The sequence below is a fragment of the Mustela erminea genome, chromosome 7, assembly GCF_009829155.1.
Source record: "Mustela erminea isolate mMusErm1 chromosome 7, mMusErm1.Pri, whole genome shotgun sequence".
In the NCBI taxonomy this organism is placed as follows: domain Eukaryota; kingdom Metazoa; phylum Chordata; class Mammalia; order Carnivora; family Mustelidae; genus Mustela; species Mustela erminea.
The window spans coordinates 11,843,515-11,860,999 of NC_045620.1; the positions used below are offsets into that span (position 1 = coordinate 11,843,515).

At 44.4% G+C, this 17,485-nt stretch overlaps 1 protein-coding gene and 1 non-coding gene across 2 annotated transcripts in view; both read right to left on the reverse strand.

The window, feature by feature from the left end:
• Positions 1-17,485, reverse strand: part of ARFGEF2 (ADP ribosylation factor guanine nucleotide exchange factor 2) — a 99,084-nt gene that overhangs the window by 20,280 nt on the left and 61,319 nt on the right. The window contains exons 24-28 of the mRNA XM_032350408.1: positions 15,251-15,291; positions 14,977-15,146; positions 8,403-8,554; positions 3,049-3,221; positions 1,266-1,426 (exon numbers count right to left, since the gene is read on the reverse strand). Coding sequence (XP_032206299.1) covers positions 1,266-1,426; positions 3,049-3,221; positions 8,403-8,554; positions 14,977-15,146; positions 15,251-15,291 — 697 coding nt within the window. The remainder of the gene's footprint in view (positions 1-1,265; positions 1,427-3,048; positions 3,222-8,402; positions 8,555-14,976; positions 15,147-15,250; positions 15,292-17,485) is intronic.
• On the reverse strand, positions 10,102-10,245 carry LOC116596618. The gene has a single exon (XR_004288207.1). It is a non-coding gene; the product is annotated as a U4 spliceosomal RNA (small nuclear RNA).

Here is a 17,485-nt window from a genome sequence, read left to right on the forward strand (position 1 = left end):
AAACTAAAAGGGAACTACACGAAGATCAAGACCCCACACATTTCCCCCTCTAACAACAACCATTCAGCAAGGGCAGGATAGGAAATCCCCAGGAGGCAAACATAAGCCTCTCCCAAGGACATATCAGTTATGCCTACGGACCTTTGTGGGTTTTGGAATAAGCTGAGTGGGCAGATCACTGCTAAGTTAACTGAGGCACTAGAACAGATAGACATGAAGACAGAACAGACAGAACATGAAGTCAGCTGCCCAAGGTCATGCAGCTCAGAGCTGGCAGTCTTTCCCAGTCTGGATATGAAGCTCCACTCCCTGCCCTACCTCTGGGATTCTGAGCCCTTCGATCTGTAATCACTCTTGAAGCTAAGTACTGTTGTAATGAAATTTCTTTATCAGCTCTGATTACCCAACATGAGGCAATTTCTCTCTGAGCCTGTGTCAATGCCCCTGGTTCAGCGGGGACATAATTGCCAATCTCACAGGTCTGATGTGGAAACTAAACACATCGATACACAGAAAAGACCTGAAGGAGGGATCTGTTTCATAGTTTAGATGAGCTTATTTCTACCCAATTTCAGTGTCCGAGACTGCTACTTAAACCAAGTGGGCCTCTTCGGAAAGGTGAGACATAAAAGTCCCAAACATTTCTAGGAGAAAACAAAAGGTGATTTTTAAAAATGTAACTTCTTGGGGCACCTGGGTGGCTCAGTGGGTTAAGCCGCTGCCTTCGGCTCAGGTCATGATCTCAGGGACCTGGGATCGAGTCCCGCATCGGGCTCTCTGCGCAGCAGGGAGCCTGCTTCCCTCTCTCTCTCTCTGCCTGCCTCTCCAACTACTTGTGATTTCTCTCTGTCAAATAAATAAATAAAATCTTTAAAAAAAAAAAAAAAAACAAAAAAAAAACACAAAATAAAAATGTAACTTCTCAGCCATGTCACAATGGTAAAATCTCATTTCCTTAAGAGGGAGGTTTGTTTCCTTTCAAACAGAAACGTCTAGCTTCTTCAGCTTTGCCACAATTCAAAGCTAAATACTATTATCTTCTACAAAACCAGTTCACAGAACACTAGGTAGAAGTTCAGTAGGAGTAAAAGAAGTAATTTCATACATGCAAAACGAGAGAAGGGGTAGAACCCCAGTAACAGGCAGCATTTTGAAGTGAATGCCCAGTTTAGGGCAAACATGCATTTCTAAAAGTGTAGCGGGGAACGCTCTTTGTGATTCCTTTTCTCCTCAGTCCCCAGAAGGGAGGAGAGGAAGTGACGTACCCGAGGCCTCTCGGAGACGTATTTCCCACAGAAGCGGATGAGCCGGATGGCCTCCATGCTCGTGTCAGGGAAGGCCGCGTTGCAGGCGAACTCTGACAAGCACTTCACAGCGTCCTGAAAGGAATCGATGGCTGCAGGGAAATGGTGCTGGAAGATAGTTGCTGTGGAAACAAAGCCATGTTTTTCATAAGACCAGAGACTTACAAATGGGGATCCAACACCTCCCACCCTGAGGGGACTACTTCTGTGAAAATCTAAGAAAAGCATGTCACTCTCTCTAGGAGACAGCATTTCTTATTAAATTGTTCAGGAAATCGATTCAAGAATGAATCGACTGGGCACTGCCTGGGCTAAACTGGTTCCTGAGCTCCAGTACTTTCACTCATTCATTCATTCATTCACTCATTCATTCATTCATCCATCCAGCCAGCCATCAAACATTTACTGAGTGCCAACTAAGAGCAAAGCACAGCTGTGGGCCCTTGGGACAGAGGTAACCAATGAAATTTCCTGCTTCACGATACTCGTGCTCCAATGGGCAAGACAGACAATAATCGCCTAAGCCAATACATATATAAAATATAAAATAATCTGAGTTTGGGTGAGTGCTGGGTGAGAGGAAAGAAGGCAGCTGCGGCTGCTTCGGCTGGGGGTCAGAGAAGGACTCTCTGAAGAGGCCCTGTCAAGTGTCCCCCAAGGAAGTGAGAGAGGACAAGCCACGAGAAAATCAAGTTTCACCAGGATCCCAAGGTGTCCGTTTCAACTTCAGCTATTTTAGGTTGGAGGAAATGGGTAGGATAAACACTGATCTGTGTGTGAAGCTGGCCCTCAGTGGTCTGCCTGATGGAAGCTCTAGCCCTGGTTCAGTGACCCCGAGCACTCTCCTTTAACTTCCTGGCCGTCCCCATCCCAGGACCACACGGAGTGCTACCTGGGTGGAATGCTATGAAGACAAAAGGAGATAAAGAATGTCAATGAGCTAAGGGTGAAAGGCAATTCAGAAGTCTAAGGTCTTCCAAAATCCTACGAACATCACCTAAGACAAAATGTAAGTAGCAAGAAGCTTCTTAAAAGTTGGGTTAAAGCCTCTGCCTTCGGCTCAGGTCATGATCCCAGGGTCCTGGGATCGAGCCCCACATCAGGCTCTCTGCTCAGCGGGAGCCTGCTTCCTTTCCTCTCTCTCTGCCTGCCTCTCTGTCTACTTGTGATCTCTGTCAAATAAATAAATAAAATCTTAAAAAAAAAAGAGTTAAAAGATCTCGGGATGCCTGGGCGGTTCAGTTGGTTAAGCTGCTGCCTTCGGCTCAGGTCATGATCCCAAGGCAGATGTTTAACTGACTGAGCCACCCAGGCGCCCCCTTCAGGGCCATTTAAAATGGGACCAACAAAAAGATGATGGCAGTAAGTAAACCATGGAAAGGACATTTACTTATTTATAGGGAGAGAGCTGAAACCAGAAGGCAGAGAGTCGCCTTGTTAGCCTGGGCTGGGAACACGTGCTTGGATGACTCAAGTACATCCCCGCTAAATGCACACACATGTCCACAAACAACCAAGAAAGCGCCGGGAGCACTGGTTTTGTGGTTGCGAATAATGAGAATCGACTGTGCTTCCTTCACAGGGTTTCTGTGCACATGTCTAAGCACATGTTAAGAGCTCAGAACACCTCCTGGCACGTTATCGTATCACGGTAGACCTAAACAAGGAAGCCTCTTTGCAGAGTAAAACAGGAAATAAGTGGTCACCCTTCTAGGTCTGCAGGTGTGACATTAGAGTCACTTACTGACGATGTGGCCTGTGGTCTGGAAGGCCAGCTCCACAATGTTCCCGTCGTGATCTGAGGCTGCCTGGTGGAACACAGCAAAGATGTTCTTCCAGCCCGAGCGGATGTTGGCTGCTTGGGAGTTCACCATCTGCGCAACACAGCGGATCACCATGTCCCGAATGGTTGGAGACCTAAGGAAAGAAGGGGGCAGCCATGTCATTTGTACTCTGAACAGAGAAAGAGAAATGGAAAAACCTGCATTTTGGGGGCACCTGGGTGGCTCGGTGGGTTGAGCCTCTGCCTTTGGCTCAGGTCATGAACTCAGGGTCTTGGGATCGAGCCCCGCATAGGGGCCTGCTTCCCCCTCCCCCTCTGCCTGCCTCTCTGCCTACTTGTGATATCTCTCTCTCTCTGTCAAATAAATAAAACAAAGTCTTAAAAGAAAAACCTCATTTTTATTCTTCTATTTTTATTTTTTTGGAGCCAGACATGGGGCTTGAACTCATGAGCCTGAGGCAAAGACCTGAGCTGGTATCAACGGTGGGATGCTTAACTGAGCCATACAGATGCCCTCCCTCCGACAAAAAAATGCATTTTTAAAAGCAGATTTTACATAGTAATCCACATTCACTAAAAAAAAAAATTAAACTAGATACAACAACAAAAAACATTAAGACAATCACTGGGCAGACAGTCAGATGCTTTCCCAGCACCATCCTCCCACCTCCTTGGTAAGAGAACTTTGATTTCAAAAAAAAAAGAGAATTCTGATTTCAAGCAGGCAGCAACATGCCTGACCTCAGGGAGCCAGTCATAACCAGGATAAGACATCACGACAATCTTGTCTCATGTGCCAGGTCCACCATGCCCCAGTCCCCCTTGCAGCCAGGGGAGCTACATGACGTGTTCTAATGACTCGCAAAGAAAATCTGGGGGAATGTGAAGGGGAGGGGTTTCTACTATAGTTTTTTGTCTTGTAAAGAATACACATGGTAGGCTCTGCCCCATTTCTTGGTATCCGTATTTTGAACACAGTATGATGCCTGGAGCTAGAGCCTCTGTTCAGCATCACAAAACAACAGGCTCAAAGATAAAAAGTGATCCTGTGGATGGACAAACAAGGAACAGAAAGAAGCTGGGTCCTTGGGTATCTGGATGGCTCAGTAGGTGAAGGGTCTGCCTTCGGCCTCGGTCATGATCCCAGGGTCCTGGGAGCAAGTCCCTCATGGGGTTCCCTGCTCAGCAGAGAGTCTGCTTCTCCCTCTGCCTCCACCCTTCCCCAGCTCTCTCTCTCTCTCTCATAAATAAATAAATAAATAAAATCTAAAAAAAAAAAAAAAAGCAAAAAGAAAGAAGCTGGGTCCTCAATGACAATTTGGGCTATGGAACCAAAGTTGGGTCCGCCTGCCTCTGACTTATTACATAAACAATACACAGCCTTGTGGTCCAAGGCACTGTTGGTCAGTTTTTCCAGCTGAAAACCTTTACACTGATGATACTCATAATTTTGAGTCCTCAGAGATGAATATTCCTAAACTCTTGATGCCTATCTTCTTGGATTTTTAGGCAAGGGTATATGTGTAGGATAAACACATATAAATGGATGGGAATATACAAATGTTAATTTAAGATGCAAAATTTTAAATTTAATCATTACAAAACCAAACCTGAAGACAAAAAAATGGCCCATTTTCTGAAGCAGCTGCAAGGTTCAACACAGTGTTACTTGGATATTTGCAAAAGGCTAGCACATATGTCTTGCAATCTATTAAGACATCCGCAGTTACGGGGTGGGCGCTATTATCATACAAACAACAAGCAGCAAGGCTACACAAACTTATCTCTTCCACACACCACTAGCTTTGAAACCCATTAGCGTAGCTTTGGGATTGCAAACTTGATTTGCAAATTTTATCTGGCTTAGGGTAACATTCATTTTCATCTGTGGGATCCATAGTAACTGATAATAGATCATTTAGGGAAGACAAGGAGGAAGTCAAAAGAGTTAAAACTTAGCTAAGAGTCCACAAAGCAAATACGTCACCCACAGACAACAAAGGACTAACTACATACCGAGGTGACTTCAGTACATAAGAAGATTGAATTCATGACTGCATCCCCCACTGCGAAGAAAAGCAGCTCACTGGGGAGAACTACATGTACTTTTTAAAGATTTGGCGGGGGGGGGGGGAAGAACGTGAGTGGGACGGGGAGAGGCAGAGGGAGAGAGAGAATCTCAAGCAGACTCCGCACTAAGCGTGGAGCCAGTGCTGGGCTCAGTCTCATGATCCTGCATCCTGCGTGATCAAGAGCGATGCTGAAATCAAGAGTTGGGTGCTCAACCAGCTGAGCCTCCCAGGTACCCCTCTACATGTACTTTTTAAAAATGCTTTCCAGGGGGTGCCTGGTTGGGTCAGTCAGTTAAGCATCCAACTCTTGACCATGAGGTTGAGACTGAGCCCTGTGTTGGTTGGGCTCTATGCTCAGCATGGAGTCTGTCCCTCTCCCTATGCTCTACTCCCTGCTCACATATGTTCTCTCTCTCTCACACACAAATAAAATCTTTTTAAAAAAAAATGCTTTTTGGGGTGTCTGGATCACTCAGTCAGTTAAGTGTCCAACTCTTGATCTCAGGGTCATGAGTTCATGCCCTGTGTAAAAAAATAATAATAACAAGGGGCACCTGGATGGCTCAGTTGGTTAAGGGTCCTGCCTTCGGCTCAGGTCATGATCCCGGAGTCCTCACCCTGTTCAGTGGTGAGCCTGCTTCTCCCTCTGCCCCTTCCCCTGCTTGTGCTTTCTCACTCTCACTCTCTCTCAAATAAAATATTAAAAAAGTTAAGTTTACTAAAAAAAAATAATAATAAATCAAGATGCTTTTTGCCTGATTATTAACAGTAATATGTGATGACAACAAACATTTCGGGAAAGTAGAAAACACGTAATGAAACAAAAAAATTCCATTTTGTGACAGTATGATATTTCACATGGAGAGATTGATAAAACTGTCCTTATTATACTGTCCAATTCCATAACCTGACCTTTTGACTAGAGCATTAAGTATTTCCCGTGTCACAAACACTGTAAACATCTTTAACAGCTGCACAATATTCCATGTTGTGGCTGTACCAACACTGAGTTTACACTTTTATATTTAGGTATTAGCTGCTTTTTTTTTTAAATTACTTTTTGTGATTTACAATGTCTTGTTGTATTTCAAAGTTCATTCCTTAGAAGAGTTACATAAGTGTAGAATTAGTGAGTCAAAAGGCAGAGAAATGTTAAGGTTCTTGCACACTGCCCAAATGCTTTTGAAGATGTTATAGCAAGTTATAGTTCCATCAACAGCGTCCGACAGTGCCTGGCAATGCGTGATTCCAAACTCACTGTCTCTTTTCAAACGCTGGCTGGGATTCTGGCCATCAGCGCCACCACCCAAGCAGGCAGGCTGCCACGCCAGGCTTCCATCTCCTCGGCACTCCCAGCAATGTCCCCAAAGGGAGGAGGGTATTTCTGTGCATACACTAAAATCAGGGGTGAAGGGAGCCTGGGTGGCCCTGCCAGTTGATCATCTGACTCTTGATTTTAGCTCAGGTCATGATCTCAGGGTCATGAGATCAGCCCCATGTTGGGCTTCCTTGATGGGGATGGGGCCTGCTTAGGAGTCTCTCTTTCCTCCCTGTCTCCTGCTCTCTCTTCAATAAATAAAATCAGGGGTGATGCCAAATTCTGGAATGGGCTTTGTCTTAAAATGAGCAGTAAGAGAAAAACCGAGAGAGAGAGAGAGACTATCAGGAAGACTTTTCTGCTGCTGTTTCTGTTACCCCAAATGACCCATGTTGGCTATGGCCTTTGAATTCATAAGCTTTCATTTTCTTAAAAAACAAACAAACAAACAAACAAACCATAAAAAACCCACCCAACACACACACAGCAATCTAAGCAGATCTCATGGACACATTTTAGCGGTGGGGATAGACACCTGAAAGCCATGCTTGACATTTCCTCCTTTTACGCCCCACAGCTAATTACTCAGCACACAGTGTAGGCTTTCCATTCAGAACATACACAGAATCCAATCGCATGGCGCCTCACCCCCTGGTGCAAATCTGAACAATGATGGCGGCTTTTCATTCTCCACGGACAAACGCAGGATGATCCCATAATGCACGTCAGACCATTTCACTTCTCTGCTCAAAGCCTCCAGTGGCTTGTGTCTTTCACAGAGAACAAGCCCAAGTGCTGACAAAGGCTGACAACTCCACTGCCACAAGGGCTTCATCCACCAGGACTTCCTGCCTTATTGACTCTGCCCGCCCAGCCTGGCTGCCTTGTTCCTCCTGGTGATGCTGATGACACTGGGTCTCAAGGCTTCTGTTCTTGCTCTTCCCTCTGCTCCCAACACTCTTCCCAAGACCACGTATAGCCACTCCTGGCTGGTTCCTCACTTTGCTTAAGGGTCAACTTACCCAATGCATCTTGGTTGACTGTCCTAAACAAAGCCTTGATTTAAACATTTATTTGCTTATCTCACTGGAATATAAACAAGGTGTTTTTTTTTTTTTTTAGATTTTACTTATTTACTTGACAGACAGAGAGAGCACACAAGCAGGGGGAACAGCAGAGGGAGAAGCAGGATCCCTGCTGAGCAGGGACCCAACATGGGGCTCCTTTGACCCAAGCCAAAGGCAGATGCTTCACCGACTGAGCCACCCAGGTGCCTCTAAACAAGGATTTACTGTTTAATTTCATTACGGCAAACTTCAAACACACACAAAAGTAAAGAGGATATGGTAATGAACACCCACGTACGCAGCTGCCCTGATGATTAAATCAGGGCCAGATGAAAACAGGAATTTTTGACTGTTTTCTTTAGTGCTGTCTAGTCAGCACCCAGAAGGGCACTGGCTGCTGGCAGGCTCCAAGGATATAGGCCAAGTGAACGCAGGAACATGGTGAGTGCTTCAGAGGGACAGCTGTCCCCATCTTTTCTATCACGCTCTTGGGGCAGAAACGATGGGTCACATAATTCTTCGGTTTACGAGACCAACCCCTTACTGGGTCATATAATTCTTGGCCCTGTTTTAGGATGCCTCAGTGACGGCTCTTTCTCTGAACAATGTCAGCGCCCACCCCAGTAAGAATGCATGGCACATTTCCACTAGTTGTGGTGGTGTCATCTGTCCTTCTGGGAATGGTCACACACAGATCTCAGTGATGTACTTAGAAACGATGCATGTGAATCACAGTCTGCTCATCTTACCTATTTCCATCAACAAAGGAAGAAAATACATAATTAATGCATGAAAATGCATGATTAATATTAGGAGGTCTGTTTAGGCCACCAGTGGGGAATATGACAATGCACATACCTGTTTTTCTTCATGATATGCTCAAAGGGCCTCAGAAAATCTTTCTGGAAGCGGAAGTTGGCTAATTCTCCCTTCTCAAGAAACTTCATAGAGAGTTGCCTTAAGGAGTCAACAGCAAAGATCGCCACGTCTTCGTTGGGGTTACAGCCAACCTGAGCAGGAATGGGAGGCGAGGTGAGAGAGGCACAGTACAAGAGTGGTGGAGGCGGTGTTCTGGATGCCACAGACAGACAGCCTGCTTTCAAAACAAATGCTCTGGAAAAAACATACCTAAGGAGAAAAGAAAATGGTGTTTCTTGGCTATGACCTGGACAATTCTGTTTTAAGTTTAATGATGCAAGATGGGTGGCTCAGTGGGTTAAGCCTCTGCCTTCAGCTCAGGTCATGATCTCAGGGTCCTGGGATCGAGCCCCACATCTGGGCTCTGTGCTTGGTGGGGAGCCTGTTTCCCCCCCTCTCTCTGCCTGACTCTCTGCCTACTTGTGATCTCTCTCTCTCTGTCAAATAAATAAAATCTTAAAAAAAAATGATGCAAGATCAGTACTGCACATTTAATTAAAAGTGCTTTCAAATGTGCTATTTAATTTTTAAAGATTGTGGCAAAATACACATAAAACACAAAAGTTATGATCTTAACCATGTTGAAGTGTACAGTTCAGTCATCGTAAGGACGTCCTCACTGCTGGGCACCGCATCTCCAGAACTCCAGCAAAGCTGAAACTCTGTGTCAATTAAGCAATGTTGTGCTCTAATTAATTTTACCTGATTATATAAGAGAGGTCAAAAGACTTGAAAGTCTCTGTAAAGCCTTTTCTTTTTAAATATTATATTTATTTATTTGAGAGAGAGAGACAGTGACAGAGAGAACATAAGCAGGGGGAGTGGAAAAGGGAGAAGTAGGGTCCCTGCTGAGCAGGGAGCCCGATATGGGGCTCGATCTCAGGACCCTGAGATCATGACTTGAGCTGAAGGCAGATGTTTAAGGACTGAGCCACCCAGGTGCCCCTCTGTAAAGCCTTTGCATACTTGCCCGCATCTGTTGTCTGAAGCAAATGGTTATAAATGAGCGTCACTGGCCTCAAAAAATTCAGCACAAATATTGAGGTTTTTAAAATTTCCTTAAAATTGTACTTGTCAATAGTTTACCTACTTTTAGAGACTGGTATTATGGGTATATATTTAGTAGTTGCTTCTCAAACTTTTCCCTTACGAAGAATCCTTCAAGCAGAGCAAGGGGATGTTTCCTACCAGAACCCCTGCCAACGGATCTGGGGCATCTTGCAGTAGCCAGCTCCAAGAAAGAAACTTCCCTGGCTTGTGGTCTGACCTGAAAAGGTTTTATTTTTAATGGAAGTAATGTTGCAGTAAAAAATTGGAAACATCAATAGGAAATGGTTACATAATGGTATGTTCACAGGCATGGAGTAACATTTGGCAGTTAGAAAGAAGTATGTCCAGCCTTTAAAAAAAGAAGAGGAAGAAGAAGGAGAAGAAAATCCCATCACACGCTACAACAGGGATGAACCTTAAGGACATGATCCCAAGTGAAAGAAACCAGTCACAAAAGGACAGATACTGTCTGATTCCAGTTCTATGAGGTAGCTAGAGTACTCAAAATCAGAGAGACAGAAAGTAGAATGGTGGTTACCAGGGTCTGGGTGAGGAAGGAAAGGAAAGCTAGTATTTAATGGGTTTAGAGTCTGTTTTTCAAGATGAGAAAAGAGCTCCACAGATTTGTTGCACAAAACGTGAACGTACTTAACGTTAATAAACTGTACATCTATAGCAATAATCGCGCCTCGGATAAACCTCATTGGCTACGATACTGCCACTGCGCACATTTATAAATGGTTAAAATGAAAAATTTTATGTGTATTTTACAATTTAAAAAGGAATAAATTCATACATACTAATAACATAGTTAAATGTTTAAGATTCCTTGCTAAGTGGAGGAAGCAAGTAACAAAATGATATGTGTAATACTAGTTATGTTTTTTCAAAAAAGCAAAAGAAACCAGGACAATATTGTTTGCATTTCTATGAGTATATACATATAAACGTCCATAGAAAAATGTCTGAGAAGATAAATACCAAACTGGTAATAATTAGTTTGGGGAGGGTTCAAAAGGGAAGTGGTGATGGTCAAACGTGGCTTTAGCAGTACTTTTTTTCTTTTTTAAAGATTTTATTTATTTGACAGAGAGAAATCACAAGTAGACGGAGAGGCAGGCAGAGAGAGAGAGGGAAGCAGGCTCCCCGCTGAGCAGAGAGCCCGATGCGGGACTCGATCCCAGGACCCTGAGATCATGACCTGAGCCGAAGGCAGCGGCTTAACCCACTGAGCCACCCAGGCGCCCCAGCAGTACTTTTTTAAAAGGTGTTTATGTCATATTCATTAGCGTAAATACTAATTAAAAGAATATTCCTCCCCTAAACATCAGGATTCAGGAAATCCCGCAGCAGGAATACCACTCCAGGGCTTACCGTGCAGCTCTGCATACCCCAGGACACACAAGTGTCCTAATTTAGAAGAGAAACATGGAAACTGTTTCCAAGACTCTGCCAGAATGCCAAGAGCTAAGTTACAGCTGTCTTCAGCCACCCATTTCCTCAAACCTACAAGATTCTTCTGTGTGGCAGTTCCCGAGAGGAAGCGGAACATCTTCCTGGGGTAGTAGAAAGAATGAAGAGCCCCGGAGGGAGCAACTGAGTTTTCCATAACTTTGTGCTTAATGGCTCTGATGAGATGGAAGGGACAATGGTAATGAAAGTGACGGCCATAGACTGTCTCATCACTATGTCGGCCTACATCCCGAGCTGCCCATAAGTGGTCCGTAGGTAACCGAGAACTGGCATCTAATGAGCCTTAGCAACAGAACTGCAGGTGGGAATAGTGACTTGTTCAAACTGATGTTCTCTCCTGAAGAAGGTCCACGGAACATGAAATCTAGACTCTAGAAAAGCTGGGAAAGGTTTACTGAAACACTTTTGGATTATCACTTCTGAAAGAAAAAAGGATCCCACGGCTGCTAGTGGCAATATTTCACGGAATAAGTGAGCAACGTTTGCTCCAGCTTAGTGGTCCTGGCCTTGGGCGAGAATACAAGGTAAGGCACAGTGACGATAATGGTTCGCATTCCCTCTCTCAAGCAATTTCACACCAGTTAAGTTGACTGGTCCACTAAGAAGTTGTTACCCAGAATAGTGAGCAAGATGATTGCTGACTGCCGGTTGATGCCTGATGGTGGTGCTGACACTCACTCAGCAAACGGTGGGTCTGGGTCATGTGCAGGCTCTCGAGGCTGTGTCTTCCCTGAGGGTTTAGATGAAAGGGTCACCTGCTTCTTTTTGTAAGTTTCTTCCATTCAATGGAGGGACTGCAATTCTCTTTTGGATAAGCTGTTTTTTACTCAGAGTACTTCTAAGCATCTATACTATAATTCTTCAATCCAGGAATGAGAAAATTGCTTTGAAATCATGGAATATGTTTTGGTAGGAAACAGTGCTATTGAGCTATTACTTTTCCTTTAAGAAGTTAATGGCATCTCAAATGCATACACACACACACACACACACATACACACACACTACACACGTGTTCTGATTTTTAAAAATTTGTTAAAAGGCACCTGCGTGGCTCAGTTGGTTAAGCCACTGCCTTCGGCTCAGGTCATGATCCTGGGGTCCCTGGATCGAGTCCCGCATCGGGCTCTCTGCTCTGCTTCTCTCTCTCCCACTTCTCTCTCTCCCACTCCCCCTGCTTGTGTTCCCTTTCTTGCTGTCTCTCTCTCTCTCTGTGTCAAATAAATAAATAAAATCTTTTTTTTTTTTTAAAGATTTTATTTATTTATTTGACAGAGAGAGATCACAGGTAGGTAGAGAGACTGGCAGAGAGAGAGAGAGAGTGGGAAGCAGGCTCCCTGCTGAGCAGAGAGCCCGATGTGGGACTCGATCCCAGGACCCTGAGATCATGACCTGAGCCGAAGGCAGCGGCTTAACCCACTGAGCCACCCAGGCGCCCCAATAAATAAAATCTTAAAAAAAAAAAAGTTGTTTAATGTATGTGTGGATGTGCCTATATGTATGTGATGAAACCTCTAGTGGAGGGAAACAAGTGTAGTTTGGTTTTCTTTCAGTAGTTGTCAGTTTTAAAACACACAAATCTCTAGTTTCTGATGTAAAAATTAATGTTAGTTTTCTAGGGATGCCTGGGTGGCTGAGTTGGTTAAGCATCAACTCTTTTTTTTTTTTTTTTAAATTTTATTTATTTATTTGACAGACAGAAATCACAAGTAGATGGAGAGGCAGGCAGAGAGAGAGAGGGAAGCAGGCTCCGTGCTGAGCAGAGAGCCCGATGCGGGACTCGATCCCAGGACCCTGAGATCATGACCTGAGCCGAAGGCAGCGGCTTAACCCACTGAGCCACCCAGGCGCCCCAAGCATCAACTCTTGACTTTGGCTCAGGTCATGATCTCAGGGCTGTGGGACAGAGCCCCGCGTCAGGCTCCACGCTCAGTGGGGAGCCTACTTGAGAGTCTCTCTCCCTCTGCTCTTCCCTCAGCTTGTTTGTGTGCACTCTCTCTCTCAAATAAGCAAGCAAATCTTTAAAAAATAAAACAAAATAAAAGCTAGTTTTCTCAACAAAGGTTTCAGAGTGGCGGCAACAAAAGCCAGAATATAAGAAGCAGTGACATTAACAGTGAAACTACATAGAATGTAACTTGCTCTTTGGTCATTCAGAAAACACTCGAGGATTCTGCCATGCATTCAAACACCAATGTCTGTCCAGTGACTATAATGATTTTTATGGTGTTAGCCTACATCTTGACTATAGGATATATATTTTTTAAAAGATTTTATTTACGTATTTGACACAGAGAGAGAGATCACAAGTAGGCAGAGAGGCAGGCAGAGACGGGGGAAGCAGGCTCCCCGCTGAGCAGAGAGCCCGATGCGGGGCTTGATTCCAGGACCCTGAGACCATGAGCTGAGCCGAAGGCAGAGGCTTAACCCACCGAGCCACCCAGGCACCCTGGGGTATATATATTTTTTAAAGATTTTATTTATTTATTTGGTAGAGAGAGACATAGCAAGAGAGGGAACACAAGTGGCAGGGGGAAGTGGGAGTGGGGAAGAGAGAGAGAAGCAGGCTCCCGCCAAGCGGGAAGCCCCATAGGGGGCTCGATCCCAGGGCCCTGAGATCATGACATGAACTAAAGGCAGATGCTTGACTGAGCCACCCAGGCATCCCTGCATATGGATATTACAGTATTTTTAATACCACTAAGATGTTAATTTCATACTCCATGAGTTACCTACCAATATGCTCCAGAGGGAAAATGAATTTGACAATCCTCTGCTTCTCGCAATGTCACATGGCACAGCTTTGCTTTTTTTTTTTTTTTTAAAAAGACTTATTCATTCACTTGAGGATGGGGAGGGGGCAGAGGAAAAGGGAGAGAGAAAGTCTCAAGCAGACTTTGCAATGAGCACAAAGCCTGATGTGGGGCTCAATCTTACCACCCCAAGATCATGACCTGAGCTCAAACTAAGAGTTGGACAACTAGGGTGCCTGGGTGCTCAGTTGGTTAAGTGTCTGCCTTTGGCTCAGGTCATGATCCTGGAGTCCTGGGATCGAGTCCCACATCAGGCTCCCAGCTCCATGGGGAGTCTGCTCCTCCCTCTGACCTTCTCCCCTCTCATGCTCTCTCTCACTCTCTCTCTCAAATAAATAAAATCTTTAAAAAAAAAAAAAAAAGAGTTGGACACCTACCTGATTGTGCCACCCAGGCGCCCCATGCACCACTTTGCTTTTATTTATTATATATATTTAAAATATTTTATTTATTCATTTGACAGAGAAACAGAGAGAGCACAAGCACATGGAGGGGCAGAGGGAGACTCCCCACTGAGCTTCGAGCCCACCGTGGGGCTCGATCCCAGGATCTGGACAGCATGGCCTGAGCTGAAGGCAGATGCTTAACCAGCTGAGCCGCCCAGGTGCCCCACCTCTTCACTTTTATGAAAGACCTACCTTAGTATCTATTTAAGGTATGTATTTGTCCACTAACCAAAAAAGAAAAATCCAAAGGGGATTTTTGCTTTTACAAAAAAAGGTGAAAAGTGAAAATAACATCGAGCATTTGCTTTGCAGCGAGCTGTTACAGAGGCAGCACGCACCCCAGCAGCCAGAGTGGCGCTGCCAAGCCCCTTTCCCGAGAACTGCACTCAGCATCTCAGCATTAAGCCACCAGAGCTTTGAACGGTGTCAGTGAGCATCTGGGCTTTATCTTAATTCTGTGCACTGTCAGCAAGATGTGTCTGTCCTAAGATATCAGAAAAGGCTATAAAAGGTTATTTTTGGGGTGTGGGAATACTCAACAACTTTTCCATAGAAATTAATGGTAACTGCCTCTCTGCTTTACACCATTTCGGCTTATGAAAGGTTTCATAGCAATGTCCTACTTTTAGATAGCAGGGAAATCTAAGTGCCTAAACGCTCTCACTTCTTTGAATACAGTTGCCTGCTTTTTTCTGGACACTGATAGAGTGGTTTTTGAATCTGAAGAGTTACCTTGTTGAAGTGATCTCCAATCACATGCCATATCCGGGACCACTGCAGCCGGATCCGGTTCATGTTGTAGTACGATATCTCCACAATCTTCTGCAAGCTGAACATGCGGGGGTGGTGCGGGGAAGCCAGCTCGTCCATGGACACGGCGCACAGCCAGCGGACAAAGTCAACTACAGGCCAGACCCAAAAACACATGCGAGGCTTCATTAGTAATGGCCAGACAGCCACAACATGAGGATTCTGTAGTTGTCACACGCGAGTGACAAATACATACCTATGGCATTTCCATCCAGTCTGGTAGATCCAGTAAAAATTCTAGGAAGATAATTTCAGACACAATAAAATAAAAGTTAGATTTGGAAGCTGCATTTCAATTTCAAACACCGAAGAAAAGGCAAAAAAGAAGCATTTCAGGTCTGGAACCTCCACTAAAATAAATGACTGAGGCATCATAGGTACAAAACTGGTCAATGAACCTGGAGTATAAATGCCTATAATGGTAGAAAGAAAAAGTGACACATCAAAGGAGGAAGGGAGAGTAAAACGTAACATCATGTGATGTCAAAACAGTGGGGGTGTGAGAGTGAGGACCTCCAAAAAGCTGCTCCTCCATAAGATAAAAACAACAACAACAACAACAACAACAAAACCTAGCAAAAAAAAAAGTTATACGAACCAACTCTTTCAGGACTGAGCTGTGGAAATTACCAAAGGCTGGAAAAATGTTTGTTCAAGAAAAAAGGCTCAATCTTGGTATAAACAGAGACTATTATGGTGTTTTAGGCTGGCCTATTTCCATTACTGTCTTCTCAGCTCCACAGAAAGGCTGAAAACCAACAGCTTTGAAGTCACAGTAACTGTGAAACCAGTAACCTAGCTCCATGGGAGAGAAGACAACAGTCCTAGAATTTCCCCCCAAAACACCAGACTCCGAGAACTGACATTATTTGACCTGCCTGGCAGTACCCTGGAAACCCCCATTTTCAGGATTTGTCTTTGACTCAGACCTCTTTGGGTGCAAAAAGCCTTTTCCCTGGGACTTTTGTCAAAAGCAACCTGTAGTCACTACCTGAGGTGGCAGTTACAACCGGGACAAACAAGGACCTGGCCAAAAACCTGAAAGGAAAAGCTGGGAATGAGACACCCACAGGAAGCTTTATTTTATTCTTTTTAAAGATTTTATTTATTTACTTGAAAAAGAAAAAATGAGAGAGAGAAGAGCAAGGGAAAGGGACAGAGAGCGCAGAGAGAGAGAGGGAGAAGCAGACTTTATTTGACAGAGAGAGAGAGAGAGAGAGAGAGAGAGCGCAAAAGCAGGGGGAGGGGCAGAAGGAGAAGGAGAGTCCCTAGAGCAAGGAACCCGATGTGGGGCTCAATCCCAGGAACCTGAGGTCATGACCTTAGCTGAAAGCAAATGCTTAACTGACTGAGCCACCCAGGTGTATGGTAGAGCTTTTTAAAGCCTCCTGTGATAGGGGCTCCTGGGTGGCTGAGTCCATTAAGCATCTGCCTTCAGCTCAGGTCATGATCTCAGGGTCCTGAGATCAAGTCCTGTGTCGGGCTCTTTGCTCAGTCGGGAGCCTGCTTCTCCCTCTGCCCTTCCCCCTGCTTATGTGCTTTCTCTCTCAGTCAAATAAAAAAATAAAATCGTAAAAAAAAATTAGGAATTCTAGAGTTGAAACCTATGAAACTGGAATGGAAAATTCACTGGAGGGGCTCAACATCAGTTCTGAGCAGACTTAAGAATTAGTGAACTTGGGGCACCGGGGTGACTCAGTGGGTTAAAGCCTCTGCCTTCAGCTCAGGTCATGACCACAGGGTCCTGGGATCAAGCCCCTCATTGGGCTCTCGCTTGGCAGGGAGCCTGCTTACCCCCCCATCCCTGCCTGCCTCTCTGCCTGTGATCTCTGTCAAATACATAAATAAAATCTTTTAAAAAATTTATTAAAAAAAAAGAAAGAATAAGTAAACTTGAAGATAGGTTAAATGAGATTATGCAGTGTGAGGAACAGAAATAAAAAGGAATATTTAAGAAATGAAGAAAACGTCACAGACCTGTGAGACACTACCAAGTACATAGACATACACAGAAGGGGGAGTCCTAAAAAAAGATGAAAGAGGCTAGAAGAACTTTTGAAGAAATAATGGCTAAAAACTCCCCAAATTTGGTGAAAAACAACAACCTACACATCCAAGAAGCTCAACAAACTCCAGTAAGATAAACTCAGACATATAATAATCAAAATGTTGAAAGCCACAGAGTGAAAGAATCTTGGAAGTAGCAAAAAAGCAGAGACTCACCACTGTGTAAAGGGATCCTACAGAAAATTAAGTTGATTTCTCATCACAAACCACAGAGGTCAAAGGCAGTGGGATATCAGATTCAAGGTGCTGAAATAAGACTACAAACCAAATATTCTGTATGTACCAAAACCAACCTTCAAAAAATGAAGGAGTAACTAAAATACCCTGAGATAAACAAAATCTGAGATAATTCATTGCTAACTGA